General features: G+C 60.6%; 6 protein-coding genes across 6 annotated transcripts; 4 read left to right on the top strand and 2 right to left on the bottom strand.

Moving 5' to 3' along the window:
• Window positions 1-881: 881 nt before the first annotated feature.
• BDZ90DRAFT_251512 (glycoside hydrolase) lies at window positions 882-3292 on the top strand (the record flags this gene model as incomplete). The annotated part of the gene is made up of 2 exons (XM_025507734.1): window positions 882-2552; window positions 2625-3292. 2 exons carry the CDS (start codon window positions 882-884, stop codon window positions 3018-3020), a joined length of 2067 nt encoding a protein of 688 aa, XP_025362574.1. The 3' UTR covers window positions 3021-3292.
• Window positions 3293-3458: 166 nt separating this feature from the next.
• On the bottom strand, window positions 3459-5213 carry BDZ90DRAFT_279107 (gamma-tubulin; the record flags this gene model as incomplete). The annotated part of the gene is made up of 4 exons (XM_025509150.1): window positions 4840-5213; window positions 4695-4763; window positions 4137-4610; window positions 3459-4058 (listed from the first exon to the last, which is right to left on the bottom strand). The coding sequence occupies exons 1-4, from the start codon at window positions 5056-5058 to the stop codon at window positions 3459-3461; spliced, it is 1362 nt and encodes a 453-aa protein (XP_025362573.1). The 5' UTR covers window positions 5059-5213.
• A 288-nt stretch (window positions 5214-5501) lies between these two features.
• Window positions 5502-6732, top strand: BDZ90DRAFT_264492 (Fibrillarin; the record flags this gene model as incomplete). Its single annotated transcript, XM_025508638.1, has 5 exons — window positions 5502-5633; window positions 5729-5761; window positions 5840-5941; window positions 5963-6280; window positions 6302-6732. Exons 1-5 carry the CDS (start codon window positions 5621-5623, stop codon window positions 6730-6732), a joined length of 897 nt encoding a protein of 298 aa, XP_025362572.1. The 5' UTR covers window positions 5502-5620.
• A 305-nt stretch (window positions 6733-7037) lies between these two features.
• Window positions 7038-13162, top strand: BDZ90DRAFT_231737 (hypothetical protein). The gene has a single exon (XM_025505976.1). The coding sequence runs from the start codon at window positions 7110-7112 to the stop codon at window positions 12939-12941; it is 5832 nt and encodes a 1943-aa protein (XP_025362571.1). The 5' UTR covers window positions 7038-7109; the 3' UTR covers window positions 12942-13162.
• A 405-nt stretch (window positions 13163-13567) lies between these two features.
• Window positions 13568-18142, top strand: BDZ90DRAFT_226762 (hypothetical protein; the record flags this gene model as incomplete). The annotated part of the gene is made up of 4 exons (XM_025504722.1): window positions 13568-13598; window positions 13699-13868; window positions 13962-14192; window positions 14267-18142. The coding sequence occupies 4 exons, from the start codon at window positions 13568-13570 to the stop codon at window positions 18140-18142; spliced, it is 4308 nt and encodes a 1435-aa protein (XP_025362570.1).
• A 1700-nt stretch (window positions 18143-19842) lies between these two features.
• On the bottom strand, window positions 19843-20883 carry BDZ90DRAFT_219564 (Pkinase-domain-containing protein; the record flags this gene model as incomplete). The annotated part of the gene is made up of 1 exon (XM_025504405.1): window positions 19843-20883. A coding segment is annotated over one exon (1041 nt), but the record flags the coding sequence as incomplete, so codon positions are not given.
• Between the last annotated feature and the right edge of the window lie 249 nt (window positions 20884-21132).

The raw sequence follows: 21132 nt of genomic DNA, 5'->3' as shown, positions 1-21132 counted from the left end.
TCGCTGCCATTTGCCGTCGATGCCCAGACCAGACTTCTTTTGACGACCTGCTGATCTCTCAGGTCCTCACAGCATCGCAGTAAATCATTTGTCGGGAGCAAATGATGCTGAAGAAGCCGGGCTTGCAGCTTGATTGTCTCGTGCATCGACTAGCTAAGTCGCCGCGCCTGCCGTTGGACGGCGCGAGGGCGGGAGTGGCGGGAAGGGCGGGCGGGAGAAGGCGATTGACATAGCTCGTCCATCGAGACGCGTCCACGACATCGCCCATCGACCGTGATGGGCGAGCCAAGCAAATCAGAGATCGTGGACAACGTCTACGCTGTCCGTCCTCACTCGCCGAGGATCATCGTCAGGACTGAGGAGGTTGCTCACGCCTCGCAGCTCCGTTGACGGAGCGGCAACTTGGGAGAGATGAGAGAGCATTGCATCGCATCTTGCTCCCTTTATTCGCCCTGAGGGGCCTTTCTCCGGCGGAGTCCAATGATGGAGCACAGCGACAGCCTGCTCTCGGCGTTGACTGACATTCGATGGCAGGCCTAGCGAGTCCCTCGCAGAGAGGACCCACATATTATCCAGCTAATTCTCCTCGCCCTTCCTTCCTTTCTTCCTTTCCTTCACGACTTCATCATCTCAGCGTCAGTGTGACCGGTCCTTCGTCACCCGCTCCCGTCTCCTCCCCCTCCGCTATCTGCTCGACAGGGCCTGGTGCCTTGAAACGATCATCCTCCTCAGACTCCCTTGAAGGGATCATCTAATCACTCGTTGAATCGATCGCAGTAGCCTTACCCCCCCTCATCTCCTCTGGAAGGTCGCAGGTCGTCCTACAACTCCCTCACCACCCCCTACTCTTTACGACTTTCTCCCTCTTCTCCTTCGCCGCGATGAGGCTCTTCTCGCGCGACAACTCGCAGTCATTGACGTCGTTGGCGTCGTCGCTCTCTCTGGTTGTGGCCAACTACAAGCCCGTGCCGCAATTGCCCTCTGCCTCATCGTCCAACTCGTCGAGCAAAGGCATTTCAACAAAGGCCGGCGACCTCAACGTCCATGGCTTCCAAACGCAGAGCACCGGTTACAAGAACCCTCATGCCGACGTGTCCAAGTGGGGTGAGGTATCGGTTCTCTACGTACCCGAGACCAATGACACCTCGTCATCAAGCCGCACTGGCACACACAAGCTCGCCTCATCCGCTACGGTTGGTCCCGGCAAGTGTCCCCTCAATACGGACACGTACACGCCCAAGGGCGAGCTTGGCGACCCAGTGTTCGACGACTTTGACTCGGTCAAGGCCACCGTCATGCGTTACCGTCAGCAGATCAGTGTCAACCTCGGCGCCTGGTTCGTGCAGGAGGGATGGATGCAGGGCAACTTCATGAGCTGCGCAACTCAATCGTCCGAGTACGGCCTGGTGAGCGGCTTTGGAACGTCAGCAAACGGCCTCAAGAGCGCACAGTACTACCTCGAGGAGCACTGGGACACTTGGATCACAGAAGACGACTTCAAGTACCTGCAGAGCAAGGGAGTCAACACGGTCCGCATCCCCATCGGCTACTGGACCGTAGGCCCTTACTTCACGCACAACTCTCCCTTCTCAGACTACGCCGACGTCTACTCCAACTCGTGGAAGTACGTTGCCCGCGCGATCCGCTGGGCAGCCAAATACGACATTGGCGTCCTCATCGACCTGCATGGCGCGTACGGCTCGCAGAATGGCAATGATCACTCGGGCATCACCGGCCAGGGCGTGCAGTTCTACACTGACACCAACATGGACTTGACCAAGGGTCTTCTCACCTGGCTGTCGTGGGAGATCGCCGACGTCACCAACGTCATTGGTATCCAGCTGCTCAATGAGCCGCAGGACAACACCAAGCTCTGGCCTTGGTACAACGAGACAATGGACGCCATGCGCCAGTCATCGTCGTACGCCAAGTCGCTCCCTCTCTACTTCCACGATGCGTTCAACATGGCCAAGGGCGCGAAGTTTGTCTCGCAGCGCGACGACTTCGTCGTCCAGGACTACCACTCGTACTTTGTCTACACCTCGTCAGACACATCGCTGAGCGCACAGGGTCACACGTCGCAGATCCAGGGCAGCCTGCAAACCAAATTCACCAAGCAGTCGGGCATCGGCCGCCGCAACATGATCGTTGGCGAGTGGTCGTGCGCCCTCGCACCTTCCTCGCTCAGCGGCTCATCGAACAAGGACGCAGACACGGCCACGTACTGTGCGGCGCAGATGAACATGTACGCTAACACGACGAGTGGATACCACTACTGGTCGTACAAGATGGAAAACTGCGACAGCAACGCAGGATGGTGCTTCAAAGCTGCCCTGGGCAAGTACTTGCCCTCGTACCTCAACACGTGGGGGTTCAACGGCTTCGTCACGAACAGGAAGATCCTCCTCAACCTTGCAGCAAGCAAGACTGTCTCCGCCAGCATCGTAGCAGCCATCTCTAAGCTCTCGGCCACGTCTTCTACCAGCAGCTCGTCATTCGCTCGTGTGGCGGCTGTCAGCGCTGACAAGGAGAGCAACGACTACTCCAAGGGCGTGCTCCTCGCCGACACCGGAGCCAAGATTGCGCCTCTCCTTGATGAGACGGTCAACCCGCCAAAGAACAAGACGAACCCCATCGTTGGAATGGTCCAGTCCACCACATCATCCGCTGCCAAGAGCGAGCGTCGTGGTGTTGGCTCTCCCGCCTCCCGCGCAGGTCACCTCGCTCGCCGCGCTACTGATGCCGTGACCGCCGCACAGCAGGCAGGATTCAGCGACGGCTACCTGACCTCGACCTACCTCGCCTCGTCCCTCTCCACCACTTCGCCCATGTCCCGCCTGGGCTTTGGAGAGCAGTACATCATCGACTCGTGGGCTAAGCGTGTCAGCTGGGACACTGCGGGCAAGACGTACTTGCAAGATAACTACGGACATTACAGGACGCACTTCATGACTGCGACTGCGCAGGCTGAGGCGGCCATTGTCGGACTCGTCAACGCTGCGGCGATCCCTTCGTCGTAGGCTCTGCGATTTCGCTTTGGCTACCGTAGCCCGTCCGACAGCATCATATCGTCAATCTCGCATCCTCTGATACCCACCCGTCCTGCATCTCGTAGAGCTTCGCCTCGCATTCCTTTGGCCTCCCCCTCCTCATCACCTCCTCTCCCCTTTCGTCGTAAATAGTGACAGAGTCGAGTTGCAGCTGCATCTTCCTCTCCTTTCCCCTCTCGCAACCCACTCTCCTTTCTTCTCGTCACATGCACGTACCCAATGCTATGTCCTTTCTTCTCATCTGTCTTCTCTGGTCTTCTGTGTGAGAGTGAATCGTGAGTGGCGTACAAGCACTGACATTGAGGGAAACTAAAAGTACAAAAGAGAAGAGAGCGTGGTGCCCGTCGACGCAGGCAAGAGAGGGCGACGGCGTTTCAGAGCGCCGCAGCAGTGGTATGGTCTTACGCATCAGTCCCCACCGCCCCCACCACTGATATAATCCTCCCTCTCCGCAGCCTTGTATTCATTCATCAGCTCCACCACGCACTCCCTCGCATCGTCGAACTCGTCGAGATTGTCCCTGAACATGGCCTCCTTCTTGTACCCTTCGAGGAAAGCGTTGCGATTCTTGAGCCTATCGAATTGCATGACTGTGCGTTTGAGCAATGCTCCCATCCCCGTGTGATTGGCTAACATCAACCCAGACACTCTGTGGGTGTTCTGCGCAAATGGGCTCTTCTTTGTCAACGCCACCTGGATAGACGCTGGGCCCCAAGGGATGAAAGTGGCGAGATCCCTTTCTCTGATGCGGAGCAAGCTCTTGTGCACCTCCCTCGGGTCGACATCGCCCTGAATGAGGTTGAGGATGGAGATGTAGCACGACGACTTGCTGGCGCCCTGAATTGAGGCCATGCGATTCTTGGGCTGGAGGAGGCGTCGCATCACGTCAAGGACGGAGGTTTTCATCGTCATCTTTCCGCGGTCGATGGTGTCGCTTGTGAAGGGGGTGTAGGATGTCATGAGGAAGTGCGCTCGAGGGGTCGGAATGAGCGATGAGATGATGCCAGTCTGCGGGCGGCGACGCGAAGGAGGCGGTCAGCGTACATTCTCGCTGCGACTGGGCGCTGCTCATCTCTCAAAACTCACAAGGTCATTGTTCATGTACCCCGGGAAACGCAATGTCCTCGTCGCAGCCCCCATGACAGTCGACACCAACTGATTCTGCTGATCGTAACTCGAGTCCGCCGAATGCAATCGATCGGCCGCGATCCTCGCCAATGCCGCATTGTCGAGTGCTACCACGCTGTCCGCCTCCTGCACCAGCCGCTTGATCGCCAGTACCGAGTTGTACGGCTGTACAACCACATCGGACGTCTCCTGATTATTGGGGAAGACGGAGTAGGTCTGCACGACCTTCTTGGGGAAATGCTCCTTGACTCGCTCGAGGAGGAAGGAACCAAGACCAGACCCTGTTCCGCCTGCAATGGAGTGGAGAAGCTGGAAACCCTCGAGCGAGTCGGAGCCGTCGGCTTCGCGATCGATCATGTCGATGAGCTCTTCTGCTACTTTCTCGCCGGCGGAGTAGCCCATTGCCCAGTTGTTGCCGGCGCCGCTGCCATCCTGAGTGTGCGTGCGGACGAGCATGAGGAATGGTCAGACTGGCGGCGAGCTGAAGTAGTGATGATGCTGGCTACTCTGGCTTACCTTCGATGTGTAGACATTCTCTGGGTTGTACAGATTCTTGTACGGCCCCTGCATTATTCCGCCAATGACCTGACACGCACAAGGAAGCATCGCAGCATATTAGCATCAGCATCAAGGCGCTTCTGTCCCTGCTCTTGCAGCTCACTCTTGGCTCCATGTCAATCAAGATGGCCCTCGGGACATAGTGATCGTCGTCTGCCTGGTAGAAGAAGACGTCCTTTCTGTCTCCTGCATCGACTCCCACGGCGTAGTCCTCCAGGGTACCATCACGCCCAATTCCATGATCCTTGCAGAGGTATTCCCAGAACTGCGAGCCGATAGAATTGCCGCATTGGCCCGCTTGCACTGTGATGAGCTCTCGCATTCCTGTGATGCTGACGGCGAATGAGTCGGTCTCCTCGCGACAGCCGCGCGATGAAGTGACGATTTGTCAGACGCGGGAGAGCAAAGAGGTGAAGTAATATCGAGGTGGTTGAGAGGATGGTGATTGAGTTGTTGAGGATGGCTGGGTCGTGTTGGACTTTGGACTCGCTCGCCCATCCGCGTCGTGCCTCGACGTCGCGATCCCCTCGCGGGACGGACAGCCATCTCAGGCTCGACCTCATCTGAGCCACGTGGTCTTCATCCCGCGCAAACCTCGTCGAAAACGAGGCGGGCAGGCAGGGCAGGCAGGGCGGGCAGGGCGGGCAAGCTGAGCCTCGAGACTGTGTCGTCTCCGCCTGCCGCCTGCAATTTGTCGACGAGAAAGAGAAGCGGATGAAGCGTCGTCCGTCTGCATTCGACTTCTTCCACCCTACCAAATCCTCATCATCAACAAGTTCTAGGGCTCGGCTGTTGATCACAACTTCTTTCAGCAGCAAACAAAAGAAGCTGCGCAGCAACAGCACTAGGGCTTCTCCTACACAACTCATTCACAACTAGCACAAATGGCATTTGGAGGTGAGCATCCAAGGAAGCGCGATCGAGGAGATCGGCCACCTCCCCACGAGAGCTTCATCTGACATCATCAACCTTTTCCTCCGTTGCTCTCTCAGACCGAGGTGGACGTGGTGGCGGCGGCGGACGCGGTGGCTTTGGAGGTGGCCGAGGTGGTGGTCGTGCCGGACCCCCCGGTCGTGGAGGCTTCGGCGGCGGGCGTGGCGGAGGAAGGGGAGGCTTCGGTGGTGACCGTGGAGGACGAGGAGGCGGCCGTGGTGGTGGACGCGGCGCTCCCCGTGGCCGTGGTGCTCCCGGTGGCCGTGGTGGACGTGGCGCTCCTCGTGGCGGAGGCCGTGGTGGTGCCCGCGGCGGCGCCAAGGGCGGATCCAACGTTATCGTCAAGCCTCACAGGCACGCCGGCATCTTCATCGCAGAGGGCAAGGAGCACCTCCTCGTTACCCGCAACATCGCCCCTGGAGAGTCGGTCTACGGCGAGAAGCGCATCAGCGTCGAGTCGGCGCCCACGGAGGAGGGAGCTGCCCCGCAGAAGGTCGAGTACCGCGTATGGAACCCGTTCCGCTCCAAGCTGGCGGCTGGTGTCCTCGGTGGTCTGGACCATATCCACATTGGCCCGGGATCCAAGGTCCTTTACCTCGGTGCTGCCTCTGGTACCTCTGTATCCCACGTAGCGGACGTCGTTGGACCCGAGGGAACAGTCTACGCCGTCGAGTTCTCACACCGCTCTGGACGCGACCTCATCGGCATGGCAAAGAAGCGTACCAACGTCATCCCCATCATCGAGGACGCTCGTCACCCGCAAAAGTACCGCCTTCTTCTCCCCATGGTGGACACGATCTTTGCCGATGTAGCCCAGCCCGACCAGGCCCGTATCGTGGCTCTGAACGCCAGCCACTTCCTCAAGAACGGCGGGCACGCAGTCATCTCAATCAAGGCAAGCTGTATCGACTCGACGGCGGTACCGGAGGCGGTGTACGCTGGTGAGGTCAAGAAGCTGCAGGAGGCCGAGTTCAAGCCGAGGGAGCAATTGACCCTCGAGCCGTATGAGAGAGATCACGCTATGCTTGTTGCGACGTTCAGGCCCAACGCGGTGGCTAAGTGAGCGACAGAGTGGTATAGGCTTCTTCTCTCATTGTATCGGTTTCATTGTCAGTCAATCAGTCTCGTTCCATTCTCATCATCGCACCTTCATGAAGTCATTCGAGTGAGAGCGAGCTTGCCCTCGTCGCCCTCTCTTGACGGCAAAAGATTTGACTCTCGCCGCCATCGTCTGGGTGGTTGCGCTTCTCGTCCGCGTGGCTTGTGCGAGGGCGGGGCGATGGCGGTGGGCCAAATCGAAATGTGAGGGCGGCGGCGGCGCCCTGGACTGGCCCTCGATTGGCATTTGATCCCAAGTTGCTCCACTGCCACTACGCCGCCGACGACATCACCACTACCACAGCTCAGAGCATACGACAAAGCTCAGCAGCTCATCTCAGTATGGAGGTGGCCTCCCAGCCATCGACCTCTTCACCCGCGACTGGCAGTCGACCAGGCGCAGACCCTCTGTATCCTCATGCTGACCTCCTCGTGCCATCAGCCTCGTCATCTCGCCCTTCGTCCTCCCCTTCCCTTGCCCACCCCTTGTGGGCCAACTCAGTCAACTCCTCGGCACTCCATTTTGGTTCGATTGCACCGTCCTCGCCTAGTCGATCACCCCCTACGGCGCATGAGCAAGCAATTGCCATGCAAGTGGCCTCCCTCCACCGAGCGGCAGAGGTGGCGAGGTGGGATTGGTCCAAGGATCATCAAGTTGACATCACAGCCACGCGTGCTCCATCTGGCGCAACACAGTCTTCATCATCCCACACGCCCCTCGCTCGCAACCTCGACGCAACGTCTCGATCAACAGGCGTAGGCATGATCGACCTTTCCGACTCGGGTAGCGAGACGCTCAGCGGTGGTGAAAGCACAACGACTTCCTCTAGTTCGGGCGGTCCAGGAGGCGAAGAATACGACGCAGATGCTATTGAGCGAGCGTTTGTCGCCCAAATGGAGGGGCGGCTTCACCCTTCTTGGCGATCCCCGCCTCGTGCAATCGCACGCCGAGGCACAGAGGAGCGCTCCTCGTCGTCCTCGTACTATCCTCAACCGCAACCCTCTCGCCCTCGCAATGCTGTTACGACTGGCAACGTTGACGTGGATATGGAGACGTGGAATCGGATGTGCTTCGATCTGGGCTGTGCAGCCGGCGTCGTGGATGATGGCGAGCAACTGAACGTGGGATCCTCCTCGGCGCATCATGCTCCCCCTCCGCCGTTCCTCTTTGGGTACACGCCTGGCTCGCGCTTGCTCCCTCATCCTTGGTGGGCACGACGCTATTCGGGTCCAGCTGGGGCTTGGTTGCGTGGCGAGCTTCTGAGGAGGGGAAGGGACACATCGACGTCCGCCTCGGCGGGAGCAGCGGCGCCACCCACAACGAGCAACATGACACCTGCCTCAGCCGTAGCCAACGAGTGGAGGCGCTCCATTGCAGCCGCAAGCGACAGCGCACCAACGCAGCGCGAGCGAGAGGCATCGACAGATGCGGTTCCCATGCTCTCCTTTCCCTCGCTTGACCCCAGTACCAGGGAGGGTACCGCCAGCACCGGGATCACGGTCGATACACCCGGGCTGAACGCTGTCGGACGGAGAAGAGTCGAGATGGCGAGGCTCATGAGGCAGCAGTATGGGACGCCATCGACCGCTACGGCCACTCCACCACCCGCGACGGTGTCAGCCGATGCCAACACGAGTCTCGCAGTGCCGTCCCGCACGCCCGCTTCAGCGATTATGACCAGCCTGTCGGATCCTTGGCGTGCGACTCCCGTGCGCTCAAGTCCGTCGAATGTAACGTCTACCAACCAATTGCTGGCCACCTCTTCCACCCCCTCTTCCTCTTCGCCGCCACGTAGCACGAACAGCAACGTCACCACGGGTGTCAACGGCCCCATCGATCGATCTGCAACGCGCGGAGTCCTCGAGCTCTCCAACGCTGCGAGGCAACAAGCCCTCAATGATCCTGATGTCGGTCGGGCAAGGCAACGCGTGCAAGAGGTACTTGCGCAGACGCAAGCTGCGGCTCAAGGAGAGGAGCAAAGGAGGGCAACTCTGACGGGTCAGGCTGCCATTGGATCAGGCAGGCCTGCAGGTACTACATCAGCAGCCTCGCCCAACGAGCCCCTGCCAGAGAGCGCCTTCCAAATTCCAGCTACGGGCGAGGCCCAGAGGAGGGAGGCGACAGATGCCGTTGCCAGGATGGCGGCTGCGCGGCGGGAGTCGCGGACTGCAGCTGCAACTCTGGAATCAGGGTCAGCCAGCAATGCAGCGTCAGATGTGACACGACAGCGACGTACCGAGGAGCAACGTCAGCAAGATCGTCAGCAGAGGCAGGCTCGACGTGAAGGGCATGGAATGAGCTACTTGCGACATCTGAGGAGCTTGGATGGCATCGATGGCCCACCTGCTGCCGCGGCAGCTGCCTCAACGTCGGCTCCTTCGGGGAGCAATGCCTCTTCTTCCTCTCCACCGAGATCGTATCACATCTTCCCCTGGTACACACCTCCTGCTCTTGACCTCGCAGACACCCAGGAAGCTAGACCCTCTTCCTCCTCTCACGTCTCGAACATTACCACTCTGGACCCTCTCATTCCTCTCGGCGACCCAAACGGCGACGCGGTTGGGTCAGACTGGTATCGCGGCGTACGTGCACGCCAAGAGAGTGCTCAGGAAGCTCATGCGGCCCGACGTGCTCTTGACGATCCTAATGGGGAGCTGCTGTTCGAGGCGGACAACGAGAGTGATCCAGCAGCAGCGGGCATCACAACAGCGCAAGCGGAGCTGCACAACGATCCTATCCCGCCATGGCGTTTTCGCTCTACAAGAGCTCGCGCGAGAGCGAGGGAGAGGGAGGATGATGGTGCTGAAGAGGGCGAGGAGGGGAGACAGGGAGCGGCACGACGTCAGCGCAATCGCACTGCGCTGGTCGTTGCCACGGAGGATGTTGAGGCTGCAGGGGCGGAGGAGGAGATGGATGCGGATGAGGGGTATGTGCGCGGCTTGGACTTTGAGGAGAGGGCTACGCGCCGTCTTCGCCTTGCGTCGGGCGGGGCAAGTGGTAGGAACGACCACCAAGATCCCTCGGCTACGACTCGAGGGACAGCTGCCGGCATTGGAGGGGGCTGGACGCTCGTCAATCCTGCGGCGACGGCGATCAGCCCCATTGCGTCGCCGCTGCAGCAGCCGCAGCCTCAAGATCAGGAGCAGCACTCCTCTCGTCCCTCAAGTCCAATGCGGGAAACCAGCGACGAAGGCGCTCCCGGCGTGACCATGTGGCTTCGAGGCCCAGGTTCCAGCAGTCCTGTGCAAATGAATGCCGCAACTTCTACGCCGTCCACATCGGCTGCTGCGGCTCCAGTCTCGCCTCCAACTTCGATCCGCAGCTTGCGTCGCCCTCGCAGGCTGCGCAGCCTGGCCAGCGAGGATATCAGCAATGCTTCTCTGGCTGCGTCTTCTGCTTCGCTTCCCATGATGACGACCAGCAGGACATCGACAACCCCTGTGCGCAGAGCTGAACACCACGGGCGCAGCACGACTGGATCAGGGAGTGGTACTGGTGTCGGCGAGGAGATCAGGAGCATGTCAATCGATCAGCTTCGCGAGAGGGAAGAGAGGGCTTATCGATCCGCGCTCGGGGAGGCCACAACCGCGACCACTCCTGCCCCAAACCCTGCGCATTCTCCTCCAGCCTCAACCGATCCAGCTGCGTCCTCTTCAAGTACCTCAATCTCTTCTCCTTGGCTCACCAGAATATCTCAGAACATCGAAGCGGAGCTCTCTGCGCGCCAGGCAGAGCTGCGTGCCTCTCAGCAGCGTCTTGGAGAGGAGCTAGCCCGACGCAGGCGCCACCTCGACGAGCTGAGGCAGAGGGAGGGAAGGATCGGGAGGGTGCTAGAGAGTACTGAGTCAGCGTTGAGGGGCTCGCAGGCACGCACGACTGGTGACAGCGGGCAGAACAGTATGGCAGCTGGCTCCTCGCTTGTGCGACGAAGGACGCTGCGAGACCCGGCACCTGCGGGATTGAGGGCGCCAAGGGCTGTGCGGCTTTCTCAGCCGGCGTCTGATCCACCCACGACGAGCACTTCTTCGTCTTCTGGCCACCTGCGTCGTGCCACTTCTTCCGGAACGCTTGGAGAGGACAAGGATTCGGAGGAGAGACAGGCCGTAAGCAGCTCCAGCGCTGCGCCGTCGTCCTCGCTCCCTCGAGCGGTCGACGATCTTGCCCTCACCTCTCGCTCGAGCAGCGGCAGCGGCAGCGCTGGCACATCTAGCAGCTTACCAGGTCATGCCTCCACATACTTCTTCGCCTCGCCATCATCATCCACCTCACCCAGTCTCATCACCCCTCATGACCAAAGCCAGCTTGACCCCCTTGCGACCCGGGTGCTACGCTCCCTCGATACTCTAGGGCAACGAGCAGGTCACTATCAAGAGGCCGCCCTCCAAGCGCATAGGCAGCGTCTCCTTACTTGGGCACCACAGCAGCCCGAGCTACCCACGTCAAACGTTTCCGCCTCTTCACCTTCGGAGACGCAGGCCTATGCCCTGCGATTTGAGGTCAGCCGGCGCGAGCCTCAGCCTAGTGGAGCGAGGGCGGTGCTCAGGCACGATCAGAACGGATTGCGCTTCACCGCGCAGGAGGGGTTGGATGTGGTATTGAGGTTCCTGGCGGCTTTGCCTGGCACAACTTCGGTGACGAGTACTGCGACAGCCTACCCTAGGACGCGGCTCGAGGAGGATCGAGCCTGGAGTGCAGGACGATCACGCCTTCTTCGCAGCACTGCCGCTGGTGGTGCAGTAGACGCGCACGAGGCTCACAACGAGCGTCGGCGAGCTCTTGGCATGGCTCCCAGAGAGCGTCGAGAAGCCTCCACCACGACAGCAGGCACGGCCTCCGCCGCCCTTATGTCAACCACAGCCCTCAACTCTGGCGGGCCCTCCGGTCGCTCCCCCTGGCCACAAATCCTAGCACGTCGCCCGGATCTCACGCCGCGAGAGGTGGCTGTGCTTTCACGCTTCACCGCGACTGGCGGGACAAGCAGCGACGACTCGCAGAGTGCACCGATCCAACAGCCGTTCACACGGACCTCATCGCTCTCAGCGCTTAGGTCGTTGAGTAGCGATGACATTGATGTGCTGAGGGGGCTCGTGTTGAGGACCACGCAGGGACCGGGTGGATTCGCAGCTAGCGCAAGCACGGCGGCTACGATGGGTGGTGCTAGCGAGGGTGCTGCACATTTAGATGAGGCAGAGCAGGATGACGCAACGCCTTCGATTACTCCGGCGGCGCTGCCAGGTCCCGCCCTGCCTTCGCTGTTCCCCTCTCAAGCCATACCGCTCAGCTCGGAGGACCTGGCAGCGATCAATGCCATCTCAGCGGAGCTCTCCCTGTCCTCCACCATTGCCGAGGACGACCATCTCTTCACTCGCCTTGCAAGCATGCCTAGTGCCCTCGCTCTCATCCAGCGACGAGCGGACGCTATTCGTGCGGGGCAGCAGGGCCACAATGCAGGGACCAGTGACCCGCTCGGTCCGCTCTTCACTCTGTCGTCTCTCTCGGTCACCGTGACGCGCAAGCCGCCTCTCAGCGAGGAGGGCAGAGCGCAGCAATTACCGACGTCGATTCAAGCGCTCGTCTTTGTCAGCGACTCGCCGATCGAGAAGGCTGCTCTACGCGAGTGGGAGGGCAAGTCGGCGACAGACGTGCAGAGCATCGTTGCAGCTGCCGTCGGCGATGGAGGAGCAGTTGGTCCTGGACTTGCTCTCAGGCAAGAGCGCGATGAGGAGCCGCACTGGGACGAGGAAGCCGACCTAGGTGATCCTTATGCGATGGATCGACGCGAAGCAGTCGTAGCAGCACAGAGACAGCGTGCCGCTGCCGCTACCACGTCCACGACATCGCCTGTCGCAACTCCTTCTCTGCTCCCTCGTGGAATGCTCACCTTCCACTTCCCCTCTATCATCTCCCCGTCAACCCCCTCTCCCGGCGACATATCCTTACTCCCCACCACCCTCCCACAGACACTCAACTTCGCGCGCGACTCCTCCTCCTCCTCAGCCCTGCCCATCGGTCGCTACCTCTCTGTCAAGCTCCTCCCGACCACGCCGGACGCGCAGATGAATGAGAAGGACGAGGCAACGGAGGGCGCGCAGCTGGAGCTGTCCTACGTGGGGGCGAAGGGATGGCCGACGGCGGGGAGGAGCAGTACGGCCGTGGGAATGAGGGATGCCTGATGACGACCGCCACGACGACCGCCACGACGACCGCCACGACGACCGGTACGACGAATATGCTTTCTTATTGTTCGATGACTTCAGACTCCATCCACTCATACCTCGCTATGCTTCTTCATCAATGACGACAATCTATCACGGCCTACGTCGTGCTGCGCGAGTGAGCAAATGAGCGAGCGTGCCTTGGCCACGACGGGATGGCTATAGGCCGCTCCTCAGTCGCGGACACACACCGAATGACAAGCCTCCATTGTAGAAGGAAGAGAAGATGGACAGGGCTGTGAGTCTATCATCGACAGGCGAAGAGAAAAAAGAAAAAAAGATGCGAGATTGCGACGCCAAAAAGTAAGTACATGTCCCCGGCGAGGCTCGAACTCGCGGCCTCCCCATTTCATCGGGAGCGACGTGCCATTTTATGAGTGGGACGATCTAAACCAGCTGATCCACGGAGACAGTTGCTGCACCACGCGGAAATCAACGTATATAGACAGCCACAATGTGAGACTGGCACTCCCGACTCCACATTAGCGGCCAGCTTGTGACCGGGCCGAGCTGAGACAGACAGGCAACGAGAGAGACACAGCTTCACTCCGCATCACCAACACCCCCACTCGCTCGCGACCGCCATGAGCCAGCAGCAAGCAGGAGCAGGAGGAGGTGAGACTACCGCAGAGCGCGGTCAGATCATATCGCTGAGCTCTCACAACTGACTCTCATCATCGTTGCCCTCCGCCCTACGCCCCACATCCCACGCTAGCCCCCAACCTCCAGCTCAGCCCTGCGGAGCGACTCGCATTCGCCCACTACTTCTCCCTCGCCGACCCTTCCAACTCGGGAATCATTCAGGGTCAGGCTGCCGTCCCCTTCTTTGCCAAGTCGAAGCTACCTCCGCCTACGTTGGGCCAGATCTGGACTATTGCCGATTCGGTGAGTAAGCTGCGCGTCATAGCGCTGCGCAGCATACAATCGGTGCATAGCGGCGGACTCATCACCATGTCCTCACCTTCGCGCTCGCATCAGGCCAACAATGGATTTCTTACTGCCCCAACATTCAGCGTTGCATTGCGCCTCATCGGCCATGCCCAGCGTGGTGAGACGCCAGATGAAGCCATGATTCAGCGTCCAGGTCCACCGCCTGTCCTGGAGGGCATCCAGCTGCCCAACCTTCCCGCTGGCGCGTCCCCGATGAGCCCGCAGCGCACTGGCAGCCTTCCCCCTCAGCCTGCAATCCAGATTCGGCCAGAAGATCGAGTGAGTAGTGCGGAGCACTGTGCCTATAATGCTATCAGTCGCTGATCTTGCATCCGTCTGGCCCTCACTCACAGTCGCGCTACACGCGCATCTTCGCCAGCGCTGGCCCCTCGGGCGGCATGCTCGACGGCGAAAAGGCCAAAGAGATCTTCGTCAAGTCTCGCCTCCCTTTCGACAAGCTCGGGGCTATCTGGAACCTCGCGGACACAAAGTCTCGCGGCTCCCTCGACCTCGCCGACTTCATCATTGGCATGCACTTCATCCAGGCAACGATGAGTGGAGCCATTCAGAACGTCCCCGCCGTCTTGCCTCCAGGACTATACGACGCTGCTGCAGGCACTGGCTCAGTGACGCCAGGCAGTCCCCTGCGCGCTCAGCAGACGGGCGGATCAGCCTCAGCCGCACCTCAACAGATGTGGGGCGTCGCTCCAATGTCTCCAACACCCACAGGCAGCGCCGGCAACGCCTCTTTCATTGCAGCTCAACGTACCGGCGGTCTAGGCGCCCCCTTTTCCCCTGCAGGCCCCAACCCAGCAGCCTCACAGTGGGCAGTCACGCCCACGGACAAGGCGAAAGCAGACCAATTCTTCGATGGTCTCGACACGGATCGCCGAGGCGAGCTGCCAGGCAACCTCGTCGTCCCCTTCTTCATGCAAAGCAAGCTCAGCGAGACGGTCCTTGCCAACATCTGGGACCTCTCGGACGTCACTCAGTCTGGCTCGCTGTCGCGGGAGGAGTTCGCCGTGGCCATGCATCTGATCAATGCGGCCTTGACAGGGGGTGAAGTGCCGCAGGAGCTTCCTGCCAACCTGGTCCCGCCCTCTTTGCGCGGTACGAAGTTGCCCCAGGCTGTCGACCCGCAGCAGACGGACACCCAAAAGGACCTCTTCTCACTCATGGACGATGATCCCTCCGATCTGCCCGTATCAACCGCGACCGCCTTTGCTGCTCCCGTCGCCGGCGCACCCATCGCCCATGGTGTATCCGCGGCCGCCCCCGGCGCAGCCGCCAAGTCTTCTCCCTTCGACGATGACTTCTTCACCAGCGGCGACAGCGATGCACAGCCAGCTGCGAAGGGGGCCTCCACGCAAGCCGCAGCGGGTGTCACCTCCCCCAAGCCCGCCCCCACGCCCGCCGCTGGAGGGTCCTCACGCGCCGTTCCCACAAATCAGAGCGCAGAGTACGGCAACAAGTCACTGCAGCTCAATAGTACTCAGAAGGCAGTCGACGACCTCCAATCGAAGCGCTCCACCCTTGAGACTGGCGTGGCGCAGAACGCAAGTACCCTCGCCGAAATCGAGTCCCGCCTTGCGACTGTGCGCTCCACGCACGAGACGGAGTCTCGCCTTGTCAAGGATCTCGAGGCTCGCCGTGACAAGCAGGCTGCTGAGCTTAAGACACTACGTGACGAGCTGATTAGCGAGGAATCGACCCTCTCCCGCTTGAAGGCGGAGAAGGACGAGGTTGAGCAGCAGGTAATGCATGACCGCGAGGAGGTGCGCGTGGCCAAGAAGCGCATGGCGGAGGTGCAGGGGGAGCTCAGCACGCTCAAGGCTGAGGTAGAAAAGCTGAGAAAAGAGGGAAGACAGCAAAAAGGAATGGTTGCCATTGCGAAGAAGCAATTGAGCACCGCAGAGGGGGAGCATGAGAAGGTCAAGGGCGAGCACAAGGAGTTGAGCGAGGCGCCAGTGCAAGATGCCGAGGAGCCGCAACAGCAGAGCCGTGAGCCACCTACTATGGCTGGTGGACTGAGCGTGCCCGGCGCTACAGAACCCGTGGCTAGCCCGGCGGGAAGCACACAGTCCCTCAATCCTTTCGACCGATTCAACAGTGGCGGCACCGACAGAGAAGCAGGCAGTGGCGGTCACGGCGGAGCCATTGCTGGCGGTCTCGCCGCTGGAGCCGCAGCAGCCACAGCTGGGGTCGGAGCTATGCATCTGGCCGAGCCGAGCGACAAGAAGGGAGCCACGAATAATCAGGATGACGAGGACGATCCGTTCGGCATGAACACCGGCGCGACGGCAAGCCAGCAGCAGCCGCCAGCCTCTCGGGCCCACACGTTCGACGATGCCTTTGGTGACGACTTTGCTCCCTCCTCTGGCCAACAGCAGCAGGCACCTCCAGCATCGAACGTAGGAGGAGCAGCACCTGGTGCATCCTTCGATGACGCCTTTGGCTCGTTCGACGATGATCTTTCGGGCGGAGAACCAGCAGCTGGAGCTCAGTCAGACCGCGGCTTGGCATCTGGCGAACAGACAGCCGTCGATGCGCCCACCGCTATGGCAACCGCCGAGCCTGCCGCCCCTGCACCGACCGCAGACGAGGTAGCGACGGATGCTGACGTCGCCGACACAGGAGACACGATGACCTCGTCCAAGGGCAAGGGCAAGGAGCCCATCCGCGGTGCTGACGCTGAGGACGAAGCGGGCTACTCATCTTCGTCTGATGGCGAGGATGACGAGGGACCAGAAGACTTGGATGGGTACAAGCACGGTGGTGCCCGCGGCACCGCTGCTTCCAGCGAGCCTAACACGATCTCGAGTGGAGGAGAAGAGCAGCTGCCACCCGCAACAACGACTGCTGGAGCCAGCGAGCGCTTCCCCGAGCTCGACGATGACGACAGCGCCAACAACTCTTCCCTTCCTCTCGCTGCTGGTGCTGGTGCTGGTGCCGCCGTTGCGGGAGGTGCTGGTGCTGCAGCCCTTGGCGGTGGCCTGATGCCTCCCTCAACGTCCTCCGCCACCAGTCTGGGCGGCAACGAATTCCTCAGCAGCCAAAACACAGGAACGACGGATGCAGCCTTTGTGGACGCGGCGGACAGTGCCGGCCATACTACTTCAGGCGCGACGAGCGGCATCCCCGCCGCTACCGCCCAGGAGGAGCGCAGCGTCACACCGGCCATGCCTGGCGCCTTTGGCTCTGGCACCGCTGGAGCAGCGGGAATGAGCGGATTCGACGACGACTTTGCTGCTGCTCCCGTCGCACCAGCTCCTGCGGTCGTTCCTCCGCCGACCGTAGCCAGCATGCCTCCTGCCGCGGACGATGCAGGGACAGCGCAGTTGAGCCCAGCGAATAGCACCAAGACTCGACGAGCGCCTCCTCCTGCGCCTGTGAGGAGCGGGACGCTTGGATCTGCCCAGTCGTCCGCTCCTTCTGCACCCGCAGCAGCTACTGCGCCTGCTCAACAGCAACCGTCCTTCGACGACTTTGAATCCTCATTTGCTGACTTCGGCTCTGCCAATACCACCAACGCCTCAACAGCAAGCGCAGGCACGGAGGCTACGACCAAGACAGCCACGGCCGGCTCGCTCAGTCGTGACGAAGGATTCGAGGATGCATTCGATGACGCCGACTTTGACTTTGTGCCTTCCTTCGACAACAACAAGGCTAGTGGCGGCGCGTCCAATACCGCATCCTCGGCCTTCCCTGGCGCCAGTACCGCGCCTGCCGACAACAACGCCTTTGCAGGCTTCGATGACGCCTTTGGCCCTGCGGCTACGTCTACGACGGGCGGTGCTGGAGCAACGGGCAGCAAGTCCACTTCGGACCCAAGCTCGGCGTTCAGCTCGTTTGAGGACGCTTTCGCTCCTTCAGAGGATGGAGCAGCTGGCGCAAGCTCATCAGCAGCACCAGCCTTCGCTTCGACTACCCCTGCCACCGCAAGCAATGCCCCCTCGAGCAGCGCCCCTCCGCCAGTCCCAGCGCGAAGCGCGACAGGCGGCGCCACCGGCCCATTCGCTCCTCCACCAGGTCCACCACCCGGTGTCGCTCCCAAGTCTTCATCAGGAGGAACAGGAGGTAGCGAGCCAACAGCCGCCCTCCCAGACGATGCCCCCGCTGTACGCCAGTTGGCAGGCATGGGCTTCCCGCGCAACAAGGTGATCGCTGCACTCGAGAAGAGCAACTATAGGGTCGAGAAGGCGCTGGAGAGGTTGTTGGCTGATTCGTAGGTGAGCGGTGGAGAGGTGTACAAGCCGATATGAAGTGCTTTGCTCGTGTTCCAAGATAAAATAAGAAGTGGCATTGCCTTCGATTGAGAGAAGAATGAGGAGGGTCGAAAATACAATGCAAGAAGGCGCGCGAGGAAAGGAAAGCGGGTGAGGAGAAATGCTGAAAGGGATTACGGTCCCGACTCTACGGTGTTCAATCGTCTCGTGGTCGTCTCATGTTCGTCCGGGTCGTCAAGTGTCGTCAATGTCTAAATGTCCATATGCTGCGCCCCTCACCACCCCCACACACTCTTCCTCAACGCCTCGCCCCATCTTCCCTGAAGGAAAAGGTCGGCGATCGGAGACCAGTTCGATGATGAGGAGGATGCTGCTGCCACGGTCGAGTTTGGCGTGGAGGGGTTCGACGTCGGAGGGGCTGATGAAGATCTCTCAGGGCTCATGGGCAGTCCATTCCCACCACGCTTCGTTTCCCCATCTTCCTCCGCGCCCATGCTACTCGTAGCAACCCTCCTGATCTTCCTCCTAATCGTCCTGCCCAAGTTTTCCCTTGCATTCTCATGCCCACTCATCCCCAGCAATAGATCCACGACAACGTGGTAAGCCCGCTCCGCGTTCGCATCGGCGAGGCGCTCGAAGCTGGAGGCTAGGTCGGCGAGGGCGGCCGCTTCGGGTGGTGTGGTGTGCGGGGATGAGTGGTGTAGAGCGAGAGTGGGGAGGAGGACGTCGCGAATCAGGGAGAGACCAGCGGCCGCGTCGCGACTGGGTAGGGGCTCCGAGTTCGTGTGGGCCGAGGCCGGGTTGGGAGAACCTGATGGAGACGACGGAAGAGGAGGGAGAAGAGTGGCTGCGCGACCGCTTGAAGCGGTTGAGCCTCTTCGCGCTGAGGAGGAACCAGGTGCAGCTCCATTACTGCTGGAAGCACTGCCCAATCCCAATCCAAGCCCATCCCTCTGCTTCGCCGGTCTGACAGTGTCCTGCCTCTGCGAGCTGTTACTCCTACTCCTCATCCCGGCAGGCGTGTTGTTTCCGGACCTGGGAGGCGCAGAGATCGCCGCCGCGCCGGTAGCGGTAGCTGAGAGGCTGGTAGTGGAAGGGGCCCGGAGCGGCACTTTGCCTGAGATCGGGGAGCGTGGCGCTCCACTCAGGATACGGGCGGGGAGGACGCCCGCGGCTACGATTGCGGCTGGGAGGGCCGTGGTTGCTGGCGAGGTGGAAGGTGGTGTCGAGGGTCCCGCAGAGGAGTCGCACGTGTCTGATGAGTGGGAGGAGTTGGATCGCTCGAAGGCGTTGCGCTGGGCGAGGCTCTCCTCGTCCTCATCTTGGTCCTCGACCTCGGTGTGGTCTTGCTCACCCTCGGAGCCCACGAGGATGCTTGCTCTACGGTTGTTCGGCTCTCCGCCGAGACGGATGGTCGACTCGAATGCTTGGTTCAGTGCCTCGTTGCCGCGCTGGCCGCCCTTGATAGTAGAGTAGCCCTGGCGAGGGGCAGTAGTCGTGCCCCACTGCCGGTAGGTCTCCTCTTCCTCCTCGCCATCGAGGTCCTCATCGAAGGCGTCGTCGAACTCGTCATCGAAGCGAGCGCTAGCCATGGTATCGAACTGCCACTCAGACATCATGGTCCCACCGTTGCCAAAAGTAGACTCGGAAGGCTGCAGCGCATGGAGATGATCCTTGACGATAGCTCCGCCACGCTTGGCGCCTTTGCTCTTGTACTCAGCATGCCGCTCGATCAGCTCCGTCAGGCAGTGAGTGCGCCTTGCCGTCTTGATGAAACGATGTTGCAGAAGCTCCCGTACAGTGGGACGCTGCTTTGGGTCCTTGATGAGGCACAAAGCTACGAAGTCCTTGAAGTCGCGCGTGAAATGAGAGCCTTCCAGAGTGGGCGCTTTGGCCTTGGGAATGAGGAAAAGCACACGCATCGGATGGTAGTCAGCAAGGGGTGGCTCCCCCTTGGCCATCTCGATTGCCGTGATGCCGAGCGACCACACGTCGGCTTTGGCATCATACCCTGCTTGGCGAATGACCTCCGGCGCCATCCAGAATGGAGTGCCGACGAAGGTGTTGCGCCTCGACTGGTTGCTCGACAGCTGAGCTGCGACGCCAAAGTCTGCTAACTTGACCTTGCCCGTGGCAGAGAGGAGAACATTCGCCGCCTTGATGTCGCGGTGAATTTTGCCTTCGCTGTGCAGGTAATCAAGGCCGAGCAGTAGCTCGCGGCACACCGTCGCTACGTGTGCCTCAGAGAAAGGGCCAGCCTTGAGCAAGTCGAGGCAAGACCCGCCAGCGAGATACTCCTGAACGATCCAGAGCTTATGTCCCTTCACGAATGAGCCGTAGTAACGCGTCACGTAATCGCTATCACATCCGGCGAGGTGGGCAATCTCCATCTGGATCTCGCTAATGTCATCGTCTGAGTCCTCCAGGTCAATTTGCTTGATGGCGACAATCTGCTTCGACTCTTTGTGCACGGCCTTGTACACAGTGCCAAAAGAGCCTGTGCCGAGGCGCTCGACGAGCTCGTATTGCTGGGCGAGCTCATCGCCCGTGGCCAAGGTGAGGGAGGGAGAGGGGCCGGGGATGATGAAAGGTGTGGGTTGGTGAGTGGGACTGGGTCGCAGCGTGTTGGCTGCGGAGGCGTCGGATAGCCTCCTCGAGGGGGTGCCGATGGTATGAAGTCGAGTCTGCGGCACCGGTGACTTGGGCGAGACGTCCAGGTTGGCGTTGGACTTTTGACGCAGCATCTGGATGGGCGACTTTGCCCTCGCAGGGATCGAGATGTTGGGCTGCGAGAGGGTAGAGGATGGGGCTGTTTCAGCTTTCGATGATCACGAGAACGATGTTGGTTTGCTAGCTAGCGCGGTACTCACCATCCAGGCCTTGTCACTGGTAGCGGCTCGTCGTTCCTTCTAGGGTTGCTCGTGAGTCCCCTCGGTGGTGCTGTCGTGATAGCCGCAAGTCGTCAAGGAAGAGTCGTCCGCTGATGTCACGGA

Source organism: Jaminaea rosea (assembly GCF_003144245.1).
Source record: "Jaminaea rosea strain MCA 5214 unplaced genomic scaffold BDZ90scaffold_5, whole genome shotgun sequence".
Taxonomy (NCBI): domain Eukaryota; kingdom Fungi; phylum Basidiomycota; class Exobasidiomycetes; order Microstromatales; genus Jaminaea; species Jaminaea rosea.
Note: the sequence above shows the minus strand (reverse complement) of the source record. Positions and strands in the feature narration are given on the sequence as shown.